At 37.3% G+C, this 18,844-nt stretch overlaps 1 protein-coding gene across 4 annotated transcripts in view; it reads right to left on the bottom strand.

The window, feature by feature from the left end:
- The window catches only part of LOC102692698 (nck-associated protein 5), a 150,133-nt gene that overhangs the window by 40,238 nt on the left and 91,051 nt on the right, over nucleotides 1-18,844 (bottom strand). For all 4 annotated transcript variants that reach the window (XM_069196268.1, XM_015358337.2, XM_069196267.1 and 1 more), the window contains 2 exons: nucleotides 6,317-6,421; nucleotides 2,037-2,225 (listed from right to left, as the gene is read on the bottom strand). In XM_069196268.1, the coding sequence (XP_069052369.1) occupies nucleotides 2,037-2,225; nucleotides 6,317-6,421 (294 nt within the window). The remainder of the gene's footprint in view (nucleotides 1-2,036; nucleotides 2,226-6,316; nucleotides 6,422-18,844) is intronic.

Below are 18,844 nucleotides of genomic sequence, written 5' to 3'. Positions count from 1 at the left end.
AAGAATAAGATGCATTGCATCTGTATTTCTATTTTTCAATTACAGATGGGTGGATAGAATTATTCATCATTATCAGTGAGCTACTTATTCCTAGTAATGTTCTTGATAACCCAGATCCTACCCTGGAAGTTTAGGGAGTCAGGTGGGACCACACCCTGCATGGGACCCCAGCACACACACTCTGACAATTTGGAGACTAGAATTAACCAAGTCATTATGCTTTGAGAAAGTTAATAGTCTAAGAATGAAGATCAAGCAATCTGTGAACCAAAATATTTAACGGAACGTGTATTCAACAACAATCTACCCTGGTGAGCATCTCAAAGCAGATATTCTGCTGTATAGTTTGTTTTTCTATGTATTAAAACAATCATCTATACATCAGAAATGGTATAGCTTTACCATGATATGCTTTTGATAAGTAATAGTGAAATTGCAAAATAACATATCTCCTGTACTTTAAATCAAAAGTATCTACTGTACACAATATATACATACTGTACATATTTACAACAGCTGTTGAACCTGGAATTATTTTTTCACCACGTTATGTTATTCAGACAAAACATATGGGAGAGAGGACCAGCAGCATAAACAGGTTGCTTACTAAATCAGAAACACACACATTTAATACCAGACGTACACTTATCTTGAGATTGGGAATGATGTCTCTGCCTTAAGTGTTTAACTGCTCTATTACAAGTTCCTATTAACTGGAATAGTATTCGTTCCATCCATTTCCCCTACACCGTTAACTTTTAATATCACTATAACCGGCAATAGCTTCAAATAATGATTCTGAGAAGCCATCAATCAACTTGAAATTACAATTACTTATACTGACTGTACCTTTTAAAGGCAGCTAGCAGAGACACACTGCAATGATTCCACACATTTAAACTTTGAAGGCTGAGAAGATTTGATGTTATATAAGTGTATTCTATAGAGAGAGATTTTGTGAAAGAACATGAATTTTAAATTTTCAAAGAACAGAGCTGAGATTGTTTGAACCACAACTCAGTACCCATGTTACTGTAGATGTTTTTTGCGGTTTGAATGAACATAACTTGTGCACATAAAGTAACTGAATATTTAGATACTGTTTTAATGTGTGTAGCATACTGTATATTAAGATAACAACATTAATTTTTACATTTGGACTTAGGCTAAGATAGGGGATGTTCAAACAATTCAATGTAAAATTAACTACAGTTATTTTTTTACATGCCTCCTTGGGCTAGGATAGGGATTTACATTAAAAAATCAATAATTCTAATGATATATTTAAATAAGAAGCCCAGAGAGAAAGAGAATTAAGAAGAAAATGATGGTCCTGTTGCTTTAATGATTTCCACTCTAATATTATTTACTTCAGCTGAGATGTCTCAGACATCATTTGCACACACAGACACGCTAAAAAGAACTCAGTGTTCCATCTCTCTCTGCTTGCTGCAACCTGTTTGAACGCTGAGGGATCCTTTTCAGAGTTGACATCTCCTCATATTGTGTTCCGTGGGTCAAAGATATATATTGCTGTTCACAGCTTATGGCAGTGCTAAACTGCAAATCTGATACATTTCAGATTTACTTTTGTTTTCAGATACAGGAAGAATGTACTGGCTTCAGCTGTATGGCACCTCAACTGCTCTTTGAGCTAGTAAACAAAACTTTTGAAAACATCCAGTATAAATAAAATAATGTCTAGTGCTTAGTATCTGTTAATTTATATATATATATTCTGCAGCAGTATTTATGTAGTTTTATTGCCAGTTCACCATGGCTGTATATCACACATGGCAAACCATATGGCTTCAGACATACACTTTACTAAATTACAAGAGATAACACAATGGAGCACTTTAATTAAACATAACACATCTACATTTGTCACCAAGATCTACTACATAACCTCTCTCATCTTCATTGAAATCTGTTCATTTTGGCCATAATCCATTATACCAAGGCAAGTTTTTGACTAAGTACCCTAAAAATTAAATGGATAATTATAAAATGATCTGCAAAATGAATGCCTTTACCATTTTGCTGCAAGATTTTCCATCATTCCACGTGCAGGAACCACTGGAGTATTCGCTGCAGGCACTTGACAGGGATAGTTCACTGCTGCTACAGCTGCTGCGATGGTAGAGTTGAGTAGGTACTGTCAAACTTAATTGACTCTGGCATTTCATGATGGAAATTCCAGGTTTTACATTCTGCTGGGATTCCTGCAAAAACATATAGAGATGTAATTATCCTTTTATACCAAAAAGAGAGCACACATCCCTTTGCCGTTTGGAATAAATTAAATTAATTTGTAAAACAATTGCTGAAAAACAAACAAAATAACACAGAAAATGAAGTGGTCGTCCCCCCAGTACATTGGAGTACTGCTGAATACACAGATAGTCCATGTTAAATTAGGCACAATAGTGACTGCTCCTACAACACTTGACAGGTCATTGTGGTTCACAGCCCAAGGAGAACTACATGTAACACTTAGATTCCAAACTATTCCTTTTAGCATGTTCCCCACAGTGCTCAGGCTTTCAACAAATCAAACATATCATGTTTTGACAACAAACTAAGAAAACTGTCCTTGAAAAACAATGAACTCTCTAAATTTGATACTTTAAATCGAATTAAAAATTCAGCATGATCTCACAGCATTCTCCTAGGGAAATGTCTTTAATGTCAGGCAATGTTCTCTATTTTGCTCCATATATACAATATTTTATACAGAAGGTATAAAGTTAGATTTCTTTTTTTCTCTCTACTATCCTTGGCAAATTAATTTTTTCACATCCAAATCCCCTTTCGAAGGGAAATAATGTAAAAAAGATGTTACAGCTTTCCATTCACTGATTTGTCTGACTGGTGATCCCTATAGCTGTGTGTGCTGTAAAGGGGATTTACATCTATTAGATCTACCTTGGAATCAGATGAAAAATAAAACGTTTTTTAATTCTACACTTTGTGCAGTAGAATTGGACAGTTCATATTGGCATTTAAGATAATATAGGATCAAATTATATCATTGTATTATAAAATTATAAGACACCTTTTCATGTCGGGCAGGCAAGCTGAAGAGCAAAAAGCTCAATCATTCAATATTTAATCCAGGTGAAAATAAAGCCATTGATTAAATGACACACATTATTAAATATGGACTTGTGCAAGAGTGTAGTCAGCCCAGACTGATTGAGCACTACTAGGGTGCTGCTCAGTAGCTACCATAATAAAGCATTGGACTAGCATGGACGAAGGCCAAAGTGGACACTTCACTACACTGAGGGAATCAATATGCATTGGCCGTAATCAGTCAGAGAAAGCATGTGGCATCTGTGTCTGGTATTGTAAGCTCAATGAGTGAGAGTGTTTGCGTGTTAATCCTGCACAGAAGGACGTGTGTGGAATCACATCTTAGTACCCTAAGGAAGATTATAGGCTCAGTTTTACTCATGGACGCACTGAGTTTTGGTGCCAGTATTGGAGCTCTCATCAGATATGGAGAAGGCAGCAGCCTCGGATTATAGTTATCTAAGCTGAAACCAATTAGCCAGGTGCCTGCTGTTATCCTGCTGGTGGGCAGTGACACACATTGGCATAGGGTCATCTGTTGAGACTTATCTGGAGAGCAGTTTCTGTTGACAAGGACTGGGACCATGCTGTCTGGACTCTAAATGATTCTAAGGAACCGCAGACAATAAATAACAGAAAGACATCAGAAATCAAAACTTTGACAGGCCTGTTCCTTCTTTCCCCCATCAATATTCATTATATTTCTGCGTAGGTATCCAAATATTTTAGAGCTAAATCGCTTCACTTTTATTAAAGTCAAAACTCGAGCAAAAACTTAATTTACAACATTAAGTGGATGATGAAGAGTGAATGATTAATGCAACACCTAACCTATCTATCTGCCAATACATGCAGTGCTGTGTCAATGTTTTTTTCTTGAAAATGAAGTGATGGTGAAGGAGATGAATAACAGTGTCACAATTAGGAGATTAACCAGAAGAATGAAACAATAAGAATTACCGTCTGAGCAGAAAGCAAATGATGCAGCACAACCTCAAATTATAATATATATGAGACATTTAAACAGGATCTTGCAGCCACTCTGGAACACTGGTTAATTTTGATGGCTTAAAGCATCTAAGAATATTGCATGTCAATACTGTCAATACAGGAAAAAAGTGCAGAATTTTGCAAAACTAATTTAAACTAAAATGTATATAAATATATGAGAATACATTATCAGCCCAAATACAATTGTTGAGTTAATGGAAAATATTGAAGGGTTTCCAGAATAACTCAACATCTTATTATATTTTGTTTTTGTTTTGCTGTGAAAAGAAATATTGATTCAACCTGCTCCTAAAATTAAAAAAAATATATAATTTTAGGAGAAATAAACAAAAACCACTCTGCCAAAAGTCAGAGCAGTCAAAATATTTCAATGGTCCAGGAATCAAGATAGGCTTTGCAAAACGTCTGCTGTCTGCTGTGGGTTTGTCTTTGCAAAAACTGCTAATCTGGAGATGATTAGACCTAGACAACACCTGCAGTTTCTAAAGGCTTAAGTACTGTAAAATGTGACTATATATCATATCTTCAATAAAACCAGGCGACGTTATAGGTTTCCTGGGCATTCAGTTTTGATTTACATGCATTTGCAAAAGTACAGAAATGCACATTCTGTTGGCAGCAAGGTTAAAGACAGTAAAAGAAGAGCAAGTATATTCTGACAACTGCATTATGATAAAAACATTATAACAGATGAGGCACTATACTGTAGATTGGACAAGTTAAATTAATTTAGAAAAAGCTAGAGGGAAAATCTACCGAGAATAAAACTTCCCCCATCGCAGTCTAATTTCAGTTTCCTATCTACTTCAGTTCTTTATAGAAGAAACTCTCCGATCTACAGCAATCCATCTTTGTGTCAGCATTGGACAGCTGATCCTCTCTGCCCATGCAGTTTATTGACAGCCCATGTTTGCCTTTGGAGCACTAGTAGTTATCACCATTCTCCAAAAGCGATTTTGGTTGACTGTGACTAAAGGCTGGCTCCGAGCAAGAGTGTAATGAAGAACAGATAGCATTTTACAGCTAGAGTTTTGTATCACAGTATTATTTATTGAGTTGGATTAAAAGAAATTGCATGGCTGTGTGATTTTTTAAATGGCCTAACATTCTTGGTTATTATACCTTTTAAGCCTTAACCTTAGGGCAGCCTATGTGGTTTCTGTAAATTAGGTGTTTCAGAAACTAAAGACCAAACAGCTGTATGGTCTTCTGTGACTAAAGGGTTAAGGGACAGCTATAACTGTTTAGTGCTCTTTTCTTAACTGAATTAGTTTAATGCTATTTGCCTAAAAGTAAAATGCTCAATCCATTTTAATATCTACTCTTTACTTTTACAACAACAACTAGATATGTATATTCGCTTAAGTATTCATATTACATAAATGTTCATAAATGCATACACTATTTATATATTGTTTAATTTCCCAATATACAGGATATTTTTTAAAGGTGACAGCACAGCATAAATCTTTATATAACATTTATGCTACAGTACATGGCCTCTCATTAACATAAAAACTTCCATATACAGGAATGCACTGCGTTAATTACATGCCCATATTTTTAAAACGCAGTTTAATATCACACCAATAAAAAGAATTATGAAATCAGTACCAAACAAGTAGGTTTCAGCTTGCATGTGTATTTTAAACATGACAAAGGAAACTATTAACCGACAAAGGACAGTGGGAAAATGCTCAAAAGAGTGAAACAATTTGTAACATCTCATCCCTTCTTCCATAAAGAAGGACTGTCAGCAACTCTTAATAAAAAAGACACACTGCCTTTTTTGCCTTAACAACACAATGCTTACCCCCTTACTCAACCTCCCCACTTTGGAAATAATGCTGAGTGCATGAATTTTTTAAAAGTTCATACATAATATATCATAAACGTAGGATGAGTAATACTCTACACTGTCTTTTACAAAAAAAAAAGCTTCTTGGACATTTTTTCAGAGACGATGAGCTGTAATCAATACTCAAAACAGTGTTCTTGGAATATGACTTAGATTTATTTCTCTTTGTGCAAAGTGACACTTTCTGCTTGCACTATCAGCTGGGGACGTGATATTGAATTTCAGAGGCGGGAGGCAGAAAAGTATTTTAATCTCTAGTAATGTTTTCTGGGGACGAGTGCCATTTTTCATCTGCGATACCTTCACAGTATTTTTTAAGGTATCTAAAAGAGTTAACTGTAAAATAAACAACAAAGAAATGTGTCTCACATGAAGTGGAATTTCTGGAATTCGGGGCTGCAGGAAACCTTTACTTCTCTCTGTTTCCAACAGTAGATCTCCAGATGACAAATCCATGATTCGAGAGTGTAGTTTCTAGACAAAATATAACACAAAAGTAAAAAATGATATTTCATTTTAAAAATTGCAATCCAAAATCAAGGATATAATGTCAGCACTAGAAAACTCTTAAAATCAGGAATGATTACATAACAGAGCCTTTCTTAGGGGATACTTTAAAGTACATTAATAAATCTTTAAGAGAAAAGTCTGGCATTTTCAAAAGTATTCAACAAGTGCAAGTAAGGATAGCTGTGTCATTAGCATTCTTAAAATAGTCTGAATTGTTAACCTTCCAATACACTGCAGCTGTTTTAGATGAGATTGCTTCAGACGCAATGTGTGAGTTTAGAAGTGACCCTTTTCTAAATAGCATTGATCTTGTGAAGGGTTTCCTTACATGGGTTTTAACTCAAAGTCATTAATGTCATCTGTTAGGAATAATTAATGTGAATAGAAAATAATTGCATTGGGGATTTAGGGACTTCAAGGATTTTTTACATTAATATTCACACAGTATTTGATTATATACTCTATTCTTTATTTCTATTGCACTCCAGAGGAATACTAAACCAAATGCATTTCCACATATTAATCTGCAGACTAATTACCAATGGATTCTCTGTGTATTTCCTCAGATCTGCTTAACTGCAAATACAGTATAATAAAACACATGATTTATGAAACTATACAACTCCAAGGGCACATTTTGTGCTGGTTTGTAGATTTTTTTGGTCTTCAAAACTTGTGTCCCATAAAAAATCTTTAAAATACAATAAAGCAGAGACAGTAGCTCAAGTGGTCCTTGACTCAAGGCATGAAGGTCTGATTACAGCTTGAAGGTGTTTTGTTTATAGAAATTAAAGTGACCTTGAATAACTTCCTAACTGCATTCAAATAATACTTTTGTAATCTGAAAGCAAGAGCCTAACCAGACACTACAGTAACCAGTGGTTGAAAAAATATGAATAGCAATATAGTCTATTGTTTCTATTTTTTCAACCAACTATAAATTATTTTTATACAAAAAAGCACTTGATTATTTGAAGGTTTAAACACCTGCCTTTGCTGAATATACTGTATACTGTAGTAGATAATTTGGAACTATAATCCAATGTGTTGGATTTTGTCCAGACCTTTTGTGTCCAGAAGGTACTAGGACCAATAAATCGACTCATTAAGTCTGGTTAAGATGCATGTGGTAGACCTAAAGAAACTGCAGTTTACAGTGCGGGGTATTTTATACAGTATAACCTTTGAAGCTTCCAGGAGCAAATCCAGTGCATCACATGCTTCTTAGAGAAACAGTTGGGGACTGTTTTGCACACATCTTCGGGCAGTTTAGAAATAATTGAAGCATAAAGATTTTTTTTCTTTTTTAATGACAGAACAACTCATAACTGTCTTTAAATAGAGTTGGAGGCAAAAGAATGATAATACAAAAGGGCAAGTTGGCAAGCCCTCCAGACACATGAAAAACCACATCTCTCAGCTCACACTGCAAAAAGGCTCCATATGTTGCTGCACATTCTCCTGCCTTGCTCCAAGGCTTTGTACCATCAACAGTGTGAATATCTTTAATAACTGACAAGCAATATCACAAGAAAAAGGAGAAGTCTCTGACAGTTGAAAGGCAGAGTCCTCAGGGCCAGAGTCCGTCTACACAGATTCATCTGCCATTTCCAGAACTTCTTAATAAGATGAGAGGTTTGGAGCGTTTCCTCTTGTCTGGTCCCATGCAAAGCGCAGTGAATTTCAAAGGACAGCATGGTGATGAATGCAGTTACCAAAACAAATCTGCAACCACCTTCAAAACAATCACACCATGCCTCCTTCAGACTTCGAAGTCTTGTTACACTTCATTGCAGATGATAGCATCAAACAATTGGAAGAGTACTGTGATTCAGAGATGAAGAGATGAAGGAAAGCATTCGGCTTGAATTTCATAAATCTCTCAGGGCATAAAACTGTGAGGTATAGCATTAGACAGGATTTGGTGCATAAGCATAGACAGCAATATAATCTATCAGGATCTGACTGAGAAGGTTACTGCTTCCATCAAGTTTGTTTTATTAGCTCCCGTGCAATCCCATAGGACTTATTAATTTTTATCAAAGGGCCTTAAATTGCCACTAGATCAAAAAACATTTGTTTGTATCATCTTTAATATTTTTTGTCTCAAAACTGATCAGTAATTGCCTTTGTATCGGGTTTTTCCTTTCCAAATTCGGTAGATAACTAACATTAACCGTTCATTTTTATTTAAAGGACAATGTCAAACATTTTGATTAATCATGCAGAAAAAATGTGTTTGTATGATCTGAAATTCTTAAAGTTTAAAATAAAATTCTGCATCACTTTGTTACAATGAATTTCTACATAATTCTAAACAATGCTTTTGCAGATTTCACAAATACATCCATCCATTTTCTAATAGCTTTTTCTAATTCAGGGCTGTGGGGAGCCAGAGTCTGTCCCTGCGTGCAACAGGCACACGGCAGGTTCAATCCTGGACAAGACATCAGTCCATCGCAGGGTCCCAAATATAACACACTTGAATTCTATGTTTAATGGAATCTTTCTTATGAGCAATAAATTATTTATTAAAGCTTCCTAGCTAAATACAATTTTGGCATTAGTAAAACTCCCATTTTTATTACTGCTGATGAACCAGAAACAGACCAACAGAGAAGGAGTGCAATTTAAGGCACAGCAAAGTGGTGTTTAGGACTGCTTCATGGCACTCCTGAATACCACTGGCACTCCTGGTCTTGGGTTCAAACACATTCTGTGTTTACTCTGCTGTCATGTGTGTTTTTGTTCATACTCTGGTGTCCACCTGCAATTCAAAGACATACTATCTAGGTTAAATAGTTAAATACTATCTAAATAGGTTAAATCCTTTCTCTCAGGACTGGCTTCACATCCAGGGTGTGTCCTGCTTTGCACCCAATGTCTACCAGGTTAGGTGACCCTGAATCAGACTAAGTGGGTATTGAAAATAGAAGAATGTTGTGAATTAAGCAACATATTAATTCAAATAAATTGCCATAGACTTTCTCCTGTAATGTTAAATATCATCCCTGCTTGACTTCCATCCTGAAGTCCTACAGTAGCTATTCCAGTTCAGAACAGACACTTCCCTTTGCCTTTGCTTTTCTAATCATAGCCAACCACTTACTCAGAATTTAAAATCAAACATCTTTATTGTGCTCATAATATACTGTACCTCTTTGCTCTTTTACACACTCTCCAATTATCATCCACTTGAATGCTAAGCGCTGACAAGGACACCCTGACATAAGGTCCCTGCTTTGCAAATCAATTCTTATGAAAACGGAAAGCTTAATCTCTAATAAGAATGATGAAATCTGCTCAGTTAAATTATGCGCTTGGCTCTTTAGGATCTGACTTGCTGTCAAAACTACACAGCTGAATGAAAAACACTGCAGAAAATTACAAACCAGTTATCTGCGGCACTCACAAAAAAAGGAGATCCAGAGCTCTAAAAAATAATCAACAAGCTCTTATGGAAAAATAATATACAAAGGAAATATGAAAAGTAAGAATAATAGATAATTGTATATGCATTTAGACACACTAAATGTAATGAACCCACTCGTTTGCCAAAATGTAGAACTGTGACACTGGCATTTAATAAATTATTTTTAAATTCAGAAATATACATGTGGACTTTAAAAAAAATAAATATTACGCTTAAGAATCTAATGCTTACCTATTATAAAATAGAATAATAGTACTCTAAACACAGCAGGATGCCAAATTATAAACAACTGTACTGATTTTTCAACCTTTTCTCCAGTTAAGTGAAATTATTTCCTGGTGATTACTAGCTAGCAAGTGCAAACTGAGCAAAATCCACCCTTCTTTATATACGTTATATATATTTATATTTATAATATATATATATAGTTCCTTCTAGCTGTAATAATCTTCAAGTCAGCACAGTGGGTACAAATGTCCTGAGCAAAACTAAAATATTTTTTAACTTGCTACAGTACCTCTGGTTCTCCTCATTTGGACACAGTGAAAACCCCATGGCTAAGTATGAAATGATCTAAAAAAAACTTCATTCTAAAACCTCAGAGTGTCATACTAGGCAAGTCAATGAAACTGCAATAAAGATGAATTAATCAGCAAACCACATCGCCTGTGAAACTCCCCAGGCCCTGTTTCTACTGTTCAAAAACTTTGCTTGAATTGTTTTTCCTCTGGGGGCGGCTTTTATCGTTCTCCTTAACTTTTTCTTTGTTTTTTTAATCTTTCAGGTGAGCACTTTCTCTTCTTAAGGTTTAAGACCCATTTCTAATTGCACCTCCCCCTGCATCTTCGTGTCTATTTGTTGGATTGACTGGAAGCTAAGATCATGTAATGGCAACCCTTAGGAAACAGGTGATCTTCATTTGGCCATGCAACCTGAAACGGCAGCCTAGCTGAAATCACAGCCTGCTGGCAGCATCGGCTGAAGAGATGAGGGGTTATTTCTGTCTCCACAGCCATCACTGCCGAACACTTTCTCTCCAGATGGCCTAATAGGAGCCCACTTATTGTGTGTTGTCCAATTTTTTTTTATGGGTTATGTGCACCAAATTCAAGGTTGCATCTTGCATGTATTAACCACATTCCTCTTGGGAACAAAAACTAAAGTGAAGCCAGACCTGCAGAGATGATGGGCTACTTACAGAAATACAGAAAATCATTACCCTGTTCATACCAGTAGTGATCTTTATTTTGCATTCTGCTTTAGTGGTTTTTAGAAAGTTCACGAATGGCAAACTTCACATTAATGACAGTGGCTGGTGTCTTATGTAAGAGTTTGGTTTTGGAAACCGATCAGTGAGTCAGCTTATGAGCCATGTGTAAATTTACTGTTTCATATCTTGATGGCAGTAGGCTCCCTTCCTATCCTATTCTATGTCCTGCTTAGCTCACATTATATCTTGTAATATAATTCAAAAAGCTTTATTCTGCGATAAGATAAAAAAAAATCAGGAGTTAAACAGGATGTAAAAATAAAAAAAGTCATGGATTAAATAATGGAAATGTGAGAAAGTGCTATTTAAAGTGTTCCTTTGCAGCTGTAAATAGTTCCCACGTTTTTAAAATCATACAAATCGGAATTTCTCATTAATGTGCAGTGGATTTATATGAAGTCACACTTGGCATACCTTTAACATAGTTTTGCTACTTTCTTTGGGCTAAGTTGAGTGTTACTTAACCCAAGGAGTGCCTCTATTGCATTTATTATATGGAGTTAAATTTTGTTCTTATTGTTTATTGCTGATCATTCTTAATTGGGGTATTTTGTCTTATTATCTGCATGGAGAAACCTGCTGAAAAAGCAAGAACGAAATAAACTTTGTCTCCCTCATGCAACTCAACTTCCCATCAAACTCCAATAACTGTCATTCATAGCATTTCTTTTTGCTGCGTCAGCTTCAGGCTTTGCAATTAGGTACTACCCACCAAGCGTAATTTGCATTTTGTTACACCGACAACTGTCATTTGGGAACATAAAAAAACAATAATGACTTTATACAAAGGCCTCAAACTACTTCAGACAGATTCAAGCTCAAAGCTTAAATCTAGATTTACAGGTTAGGTCAGGCAAATGCAGCATTTTCCTGTCAGAAATGGGAATACTGTACCTGTCATGATTTTACGTTTGCATTTCTTTGGCAAGTAATAATATTCTTTAATTACATTTAACATAGGTATCACAATTACTCTCCATTCCCAAAAATATAAGGAAATGAAAACTTAAGGCATAAAAACCATTTAAGCAAAATGCAAAATGCAAGTCCAGAATGCAGTGTTTTGGAGTAAGAGGGATGTGTACCCCACTTTCTTTGAAAGGTTGCAGAAATATCTTAAAAAACATATTTCCAGGCATTGCAAATCTGAACTATTAGATAAATGGATAGATTTTTCTCTTTGTAGAGTCACAATAAATCTACTGTTTATTTAACAGTACAGTTTTAGAATATGCTTGGACATGAGACGGAAAATCGCTAAAAGTTTGATCTGAAGTACTGAAAGATTATACATGAGCAATGGCTGGCAGGCTGTTCTCGTGGGCAGGAGCTCAAAGCTGATGAAAGCCTCTTCAGATGGCACGTCTGCCTACACCATGTCTGCTGATGATCCCATAGGAACTGGCACGGAACAGCAAGGTTACTGACCAAGAAAATCTAGCTTACTTCTTCAGAACAAGATTCAGTTGTTCACATGATATGATAATATTGTGACGCCAAGGCCATTATTACATAAAAATACAGAACCTATACAACAGTGTATTTTAGAAATAAGACAACCCACATATACTGTACAGCTTTGCCTTTGCCTTGGTGAAGTTTGAAACCTCTGTATATGGATAACACACTCTCACTATCACCATGATGAATGCAGAACTTCCTGTGCTGGGGTTTGATCGTGGCTGCTCACAGGGCCACACATCATCACTCCCGACATACTGGACAGTAGACTGTTTTTTGGGAAGATGGCTCGGACTCCCATCGTGCTATCCTCACTCCAAGGGGGTTACATCAGCTTCTGTAGCAGGCGTTGTACCAAATGAGCCCTGACATACTGCCCTTATGAGAGCTATGTGTTGTTTAACAACACAGTAATGACCATTAACACAGAGGCAGGTCACACCTGCATTTTTTTTGCTTTCAAATTGGCACACCTTTCCTATCAGTCCCCTGACTTTAACTCTGCCAGGATAATTTGCTAAAACAGTAAAAGGAAAGCAGTTTTGTCACGGTCATCATCCCTCCTCTAGAGGGCGCTCCGACCTTTTATTATTAGTTTTATTATTACGTGCACCTGTCTCCTGTTTAACCTATATAAGTTATGTGCCTTCTAAGCTCTGGGCTCAGTATTGGAAGATGGACTCCGGGACCAGGAGAGACACGACGGCATAGGCTTCACCGCGGCGTCCTGACCACCTGAGTCCGGAGCTCTGAGCGCCTGGCCTCGTCATCGTGTTTTTAACTTCCCTGTTCCTGTTCCGGTTCCGACCCGGTTCCTGTTTTTAACTGTTTGTCTTGGATTGACCTCCCGGCTACCTGGACTTTGGACTGCGCCCTGTTTTTCCCTTTTGGACTCCCACTGAACTTGTTCGCCTGCGCTCCCCCTCACACCTGTGTCCTCACATCCATTCCTCTCCGTGTTTTTTCCTATGTCCTTCTCCGGTTTCTTCTGGATTATACCTGCACAGGGTCCTAAATACGTACTACACGGGAGTCAGGACCATCTCCCATGACAGTTTGCAACCAGCACATACAGTACTGCGAGGTGGCTATAGTTGTATGCGCAGTAACATAAGGTTAAAATGCCTCAAGTTGTGAGACAGAATGCCTAGGATGTGTACAGCTGTGATTGTTATCAAGGGTGTGCTTTTCTGAGAAATGCCTGGAGAAGAAAGAAAACTAAACCTCCTCTGCTTTGGAGAAGATCGATGCGTTTTTGAAAATTCAATAATCAAGAAAAATTGTCCCCCTTCTTTGTATTTCATTGAGATTGTAAAGGGTGTGCCCATAACTCTGACTGCCAGCATATACAGTACAGTATAATACTGTATGTAAAGGAGACATGAAGGCTGAGGAATACACATTGCTGTCACTACTGACACAGCTTATTCTGTACTGCAGTAAGCACCTACCTCTTGTTCATGTCACAAAGCGCCAGAAATCATCTAAAAAAATTAGGCAGGCCTCAATAAGATCTCGTTATTGACAGAAACATTGATCGATGTTGGCTCCAACAGAATTGGAAGCTGCAGATCAATTCCCTTATTAGATTCTTTCTCACTGCTGTCACGATCATTTTATCACACAGGTTGGTGCTATCAAAAGCTGCCTTATCATGTTATAAAGTGTTAGAGTTGCTGCTTTGGCTATACAGTAGCATCAGGTCTGTGTCTCCAATTTTCAGACAAGGAAGGCAGCAAAGATACACCTAAACCCACATAATCAGGACGAAGCCCTCTGCCATTCAGGCAATTTTGTAGCAATCAGCCTATTTGAATAAGGGAATATTAGGCTCAGTAATGAGTTAAGATGAGAGGGACTGCAATACTATCATGCCTAAATAGAAGCTTGTGCTCTACCAAAAGCAACAGAAAAACAAGAAACTTGTGGAGTTCATTGTTATTTCCTTCTTTTTATTATCCTAATGAAACAGTATGTTAGCAATTTGTTGCTCAGTTATGAGGCAATTATGACTTTATAGCACGTTAGTCTTTAAATCATCCGTGATTAAGGTGCTGCAACAATTTACTTTAGGTACTTTCATTAGCATTCATATGTAAGTGAATTGCAGGTAACTTATATTTTTTAACACAAGCACAAAAAGAAATTCCTGGGTGTCCTTTTCATTCAGTTAATGGTTCTAGGGAGGTAGCTTCACAGCACTATACTGTAAATAACCTGTCAGTTTTAACAATGAGGCATGGCATATCTTTGCAGTAAAATATTCATATTGAAGGTATACAATAAACTTTACTGTAAGTCACATGAGCTTAGGGGATTCAGTGTCCTATCTGTAAATTATTTCACTCCTTTTAACCAAAAATGCATTCCCTTCGTAACCGCTTTAATATGAAATCAAGTTTTTGTTTTTGATTGCTTTAAGTATTATTAAAAATATAGAATAATCATGCCAGATATACTGCACAGTATCTAGAACTAAACATTAAAACAGGAAAGATGTATTGTAATACTGTATACTCCTTTAGTAGCTCTTAAAGAAAAAAAATAAGATTTATCCAATTGATTATTACTGATTATTAAACATTTCTTCAGTTTTACTTAATGATTTGAAAATGAAATAAATAAAGCCCAATGCTCTGTAACCAACGATAAAAACACATAAACTGAAATCTGTCCATTTTCTGGACTGACATCATGGCCAGGGTAAATCCCACTCTGCGCCCAGGGCTTGCGTTTTTTGGACGAAACAGTTAAAAAATGGATGGATCTTCTAAAATGAAATCTGCAAAATACTAACCTTAAGCAATTAATACATGAGACAAAAACTAAAGATCTACTATTTTACTTTAAGGAACAAACATATAATAGCAAGTTAGTTTAGGTGGGTAGCTGCGTCAGCATGCGTAGGCTGCAAAGGAACAAGTAATAGGTTTATTCCCTGCTGAAATCCAATGTAGACGGCTGGGCATTGGAGAAACAGGAAGGAGACTTGGAGACCGCTTCAGAGAACATGTTAGGGCTGTGAAGATTAAAGATTTCTCCAAGCCCATTGTTTCTCATTTCATCTCTGACGGCCATGATCACACTAATCTCTCCGTCTGTGTTCTCAAAGACGGTTTTCTGAACTCATCCATCAGAAAGATTTTCTTCTAAATTCTCTGTATTCATTGTAGGTTTCATTTCACACCTCTCTACACCTATTCTGACTTCACACCTCTTGATTGGCCTCTCTTCTGTCCCCTGCTCCGGCCTCTCACTCCTCCTCCCTCCCAGCTTTTGTTCTCCCGATACTTTACCTTTGCTCACTGCCATGTCTTTCTCACACCTGAAGGAGGCTCCACAGCTGAAACGTTGTGTTTTCTTTCTTCTTTTTTTTCAGCATGGAATAAACCTATTACTTGTTCCTTTAATAGCAAGTTAGCAGGTCTGTGGATCTTATACAATGTACAATTAAACATGTGTCCAAAGATAATTTAGAAATATATATATATCTCAAATACAAGATTACAGACATTTCTAAGTGAATATTTGATATCTTTATTATTCTCATTATGACTGTTATTATCAATAATAACAACGTACTGTATGTGAGTGATTAATTACTTTTTGATTTGGTTCATTAAAACACGTCACCACCTTTGTCTCTATTTAACTGCGTTTGGGAGTGAACTGCAATTGCTGAATACCCCCACTCCTACGCCTGCCACTACTGGTGCCTCCCTCCACATTTCCAGTCCAATTGCCCCTAAAGTGAAGTCAGACGAGCGACGAGGATTTGATTCGGCACTTCCAGTCACCATCGAACCTCCACTGGCACCACGGACCCGCGCTGTAGTAAACTCCAGAATCCACCGACAACACTGCACTCCACTGCAGCGAAATATTAGCACTCTGATTGAAGGCCTGCATATGAAAACCATTTCAGACCTGTAAATGCTAATAAAAGATCTGCAGATGTCTGAACATGAATGCTATTATTAAGTTCCAACCTCTGTACCTAAGGCAAGGAGTAGAGCCACTGGAGATGAAACTGAGATGCTTCCAAATCAATATTGTTCCAATGAGATGGGCAGTTATACTATTTTTGGTAGTTTGAAACCTATTGGCTTCTTTCTTACAAGTAACTCCATCCTCTTAAGTGTTTTGAAAGGTAAAGAGCTTCCGACATACTGTAAATTGTTATCCACTGGAGTCAAGAGAAGAATCATCAGGGTCTAAAATACATGGAGAACAAAAAATAAAATACAGTAACCTGCTTTAAAGTGTATTACCCACCCATAATTTGAAGTGTTATTCTAAATTATGGAGTCTGCATGTTTTTCCTGGTTCTTTTCTTCATCTAGTGCGTACAAACAACAGTTAAAAAATAAAGCTTATTTGCTGCCTGGGAATTACCTAGTCTAAATCATTTTCTTGTACTTTGCGATAAAACTCATTTTCTCTGTGTTTTCTCTTTTATTTTCTCTCGGCTCCAAATTGGATTTCTGAAGCCTAGAGTACAAAAAAAGATAATAAATTGGATGTCTCATAAAGCCCATTTAAAAAAAAAAAACATTTAATTATTTAGAATAAAGAATTACATAGGGAAATAAACTCTTAACATTGAACAACAAAAACATTGTTTGCCTGCAGGCCTCTGGGCCGCTTATTTTTCTATGACAGGATGGCTGTACAGTATATTGGACTGGATAGTAATGATGCAGAAGTTTCAGAGCTTCATAAAGGCTAATGTGCTGAATGCCAGGGAACAAGCCCGATGGTTAAATAATTCACTGTGGAGCCTGGTGCCTCGCCTTCTGATGGACCCTGACGATGACAGGTTTGAAGGCACTGACAGCCGGCTGGCAGCAACAGGCAGCTGTGAGCCGCCAACAGTCACACAACACCACCTCTTCATTACACACCGAAAGAAAGAGGAGCAGCTGGGTGGATTCTCTGCACAGTTGCCTCCTGATTAAAACTGCCCTTTTAGTCTCCATCCCGAGGCTGGGGGTGATCCCGGTGGGTAGGTCAGGCTGGCAACTGGTCCAGCTCTAGAGTGCCTGGGCCTGCTTTGACTACACTACTGGCTGTCCGTGACCCCCACATCTCCATCCTTGACCTGCCACTCTGTGGCCTGCACTGCCTGTCCCACCCGGCTTCACCATTGGCTCTGGAGCTTGAGAGGACCTGTCACATGTCCCTGGACATGGTGATGGCTCAGAGAAACCTCCATACAGTCAGCTCAAGGCTTGTCCCAGAGAAAGCCTGCTCGCACTGCATTCTGCGATAAACCCCGTATTCCTCCCCCTTGTGGCTATAGTGTCTCACTGCTTCTTCCAGAGCCAAATCTCCATTAACTTTCAAAGTACCCACAGTGCTAACAAGACCTACGTTACTGTTGGAGAGGTGGGGTCTTTCATGATCAATTTGCGATTCTAGTTAATTATAAAGTAATTGCAATTATGATGTCATAACAACTGTGGCAGTCACAAAAGGAAAGCCACCAATCAGCAATTGCATTTTAGCGTTATTAGAACCAAATCAATTCTAGTGGCATATGCGCTTATGAAGAAAACCTTTTAAATAAATACTACACAATACATCACAACCTCACCAAATTACAACAGCTCTCAGGAAAAAGGATTTTCAAAAGGAGATGAGTAAGTACAGTACTGCTACTAGTAGTACTATGACTAATAATAATATTAAAAATAATAATAACAACAACACACCTCATAGAGTAAAACAGTTCCATTAGCCAAAGCTACTCAGCTCTCATAATGACCTAGTGGAAGAAAAAGTAGATTTAACAGTAACCTAACGATCAGAACCTGCTTCATATTCAAAAATGTCCTGACAACTAAAGAAAAGATTAAGTCTCTTGGCTCCACAACTTGGAAACTTGGAATTCCTCACAGGAGACACAAAGAGCTCTCATTCATTAGATTACTTCCAAGCTTCTAGAATCCCCCAGATTTCCTAGGGCTTTATCCACTGGTCAGATAAGGGGGATGAGAAGGAATGTCTCTTGCCACAGAAGCCAAAGGGCACAAAATTAAGCCCAGTTGTGCCCTGGGCTGCCCCTTTCCATATGTGGACTGTAATGAAGCACAATAAAAGGAAATGATAGCATTAATGCCTTGAACTTTATTCTCGACTAGGCTTAAACCAGGAAACTCCCTCACAGGATTATACAAGTTAATTTCCATTCCTTTTCTTTCATGTATATTATACAGTGCCT

This window comes from Lepisosteus oculatus, chromosome 12 (genome assembly GCF_040954835.1).
Source record: "Lepisosteus oculatus isolate fLepOcu1 chromosome 12, fLepOcu1.hap2, whole genome shotgun sequence".
NCBI lineage: Eukaryota > Metazoa > Chordata > Actinopteri > Semionotiformes > Lepisosteidae > Lepisosteus > Lepisosteus oculatus.
This window is presented reverse-complemented; position numbering and strand designations above follow the sequence as displayed.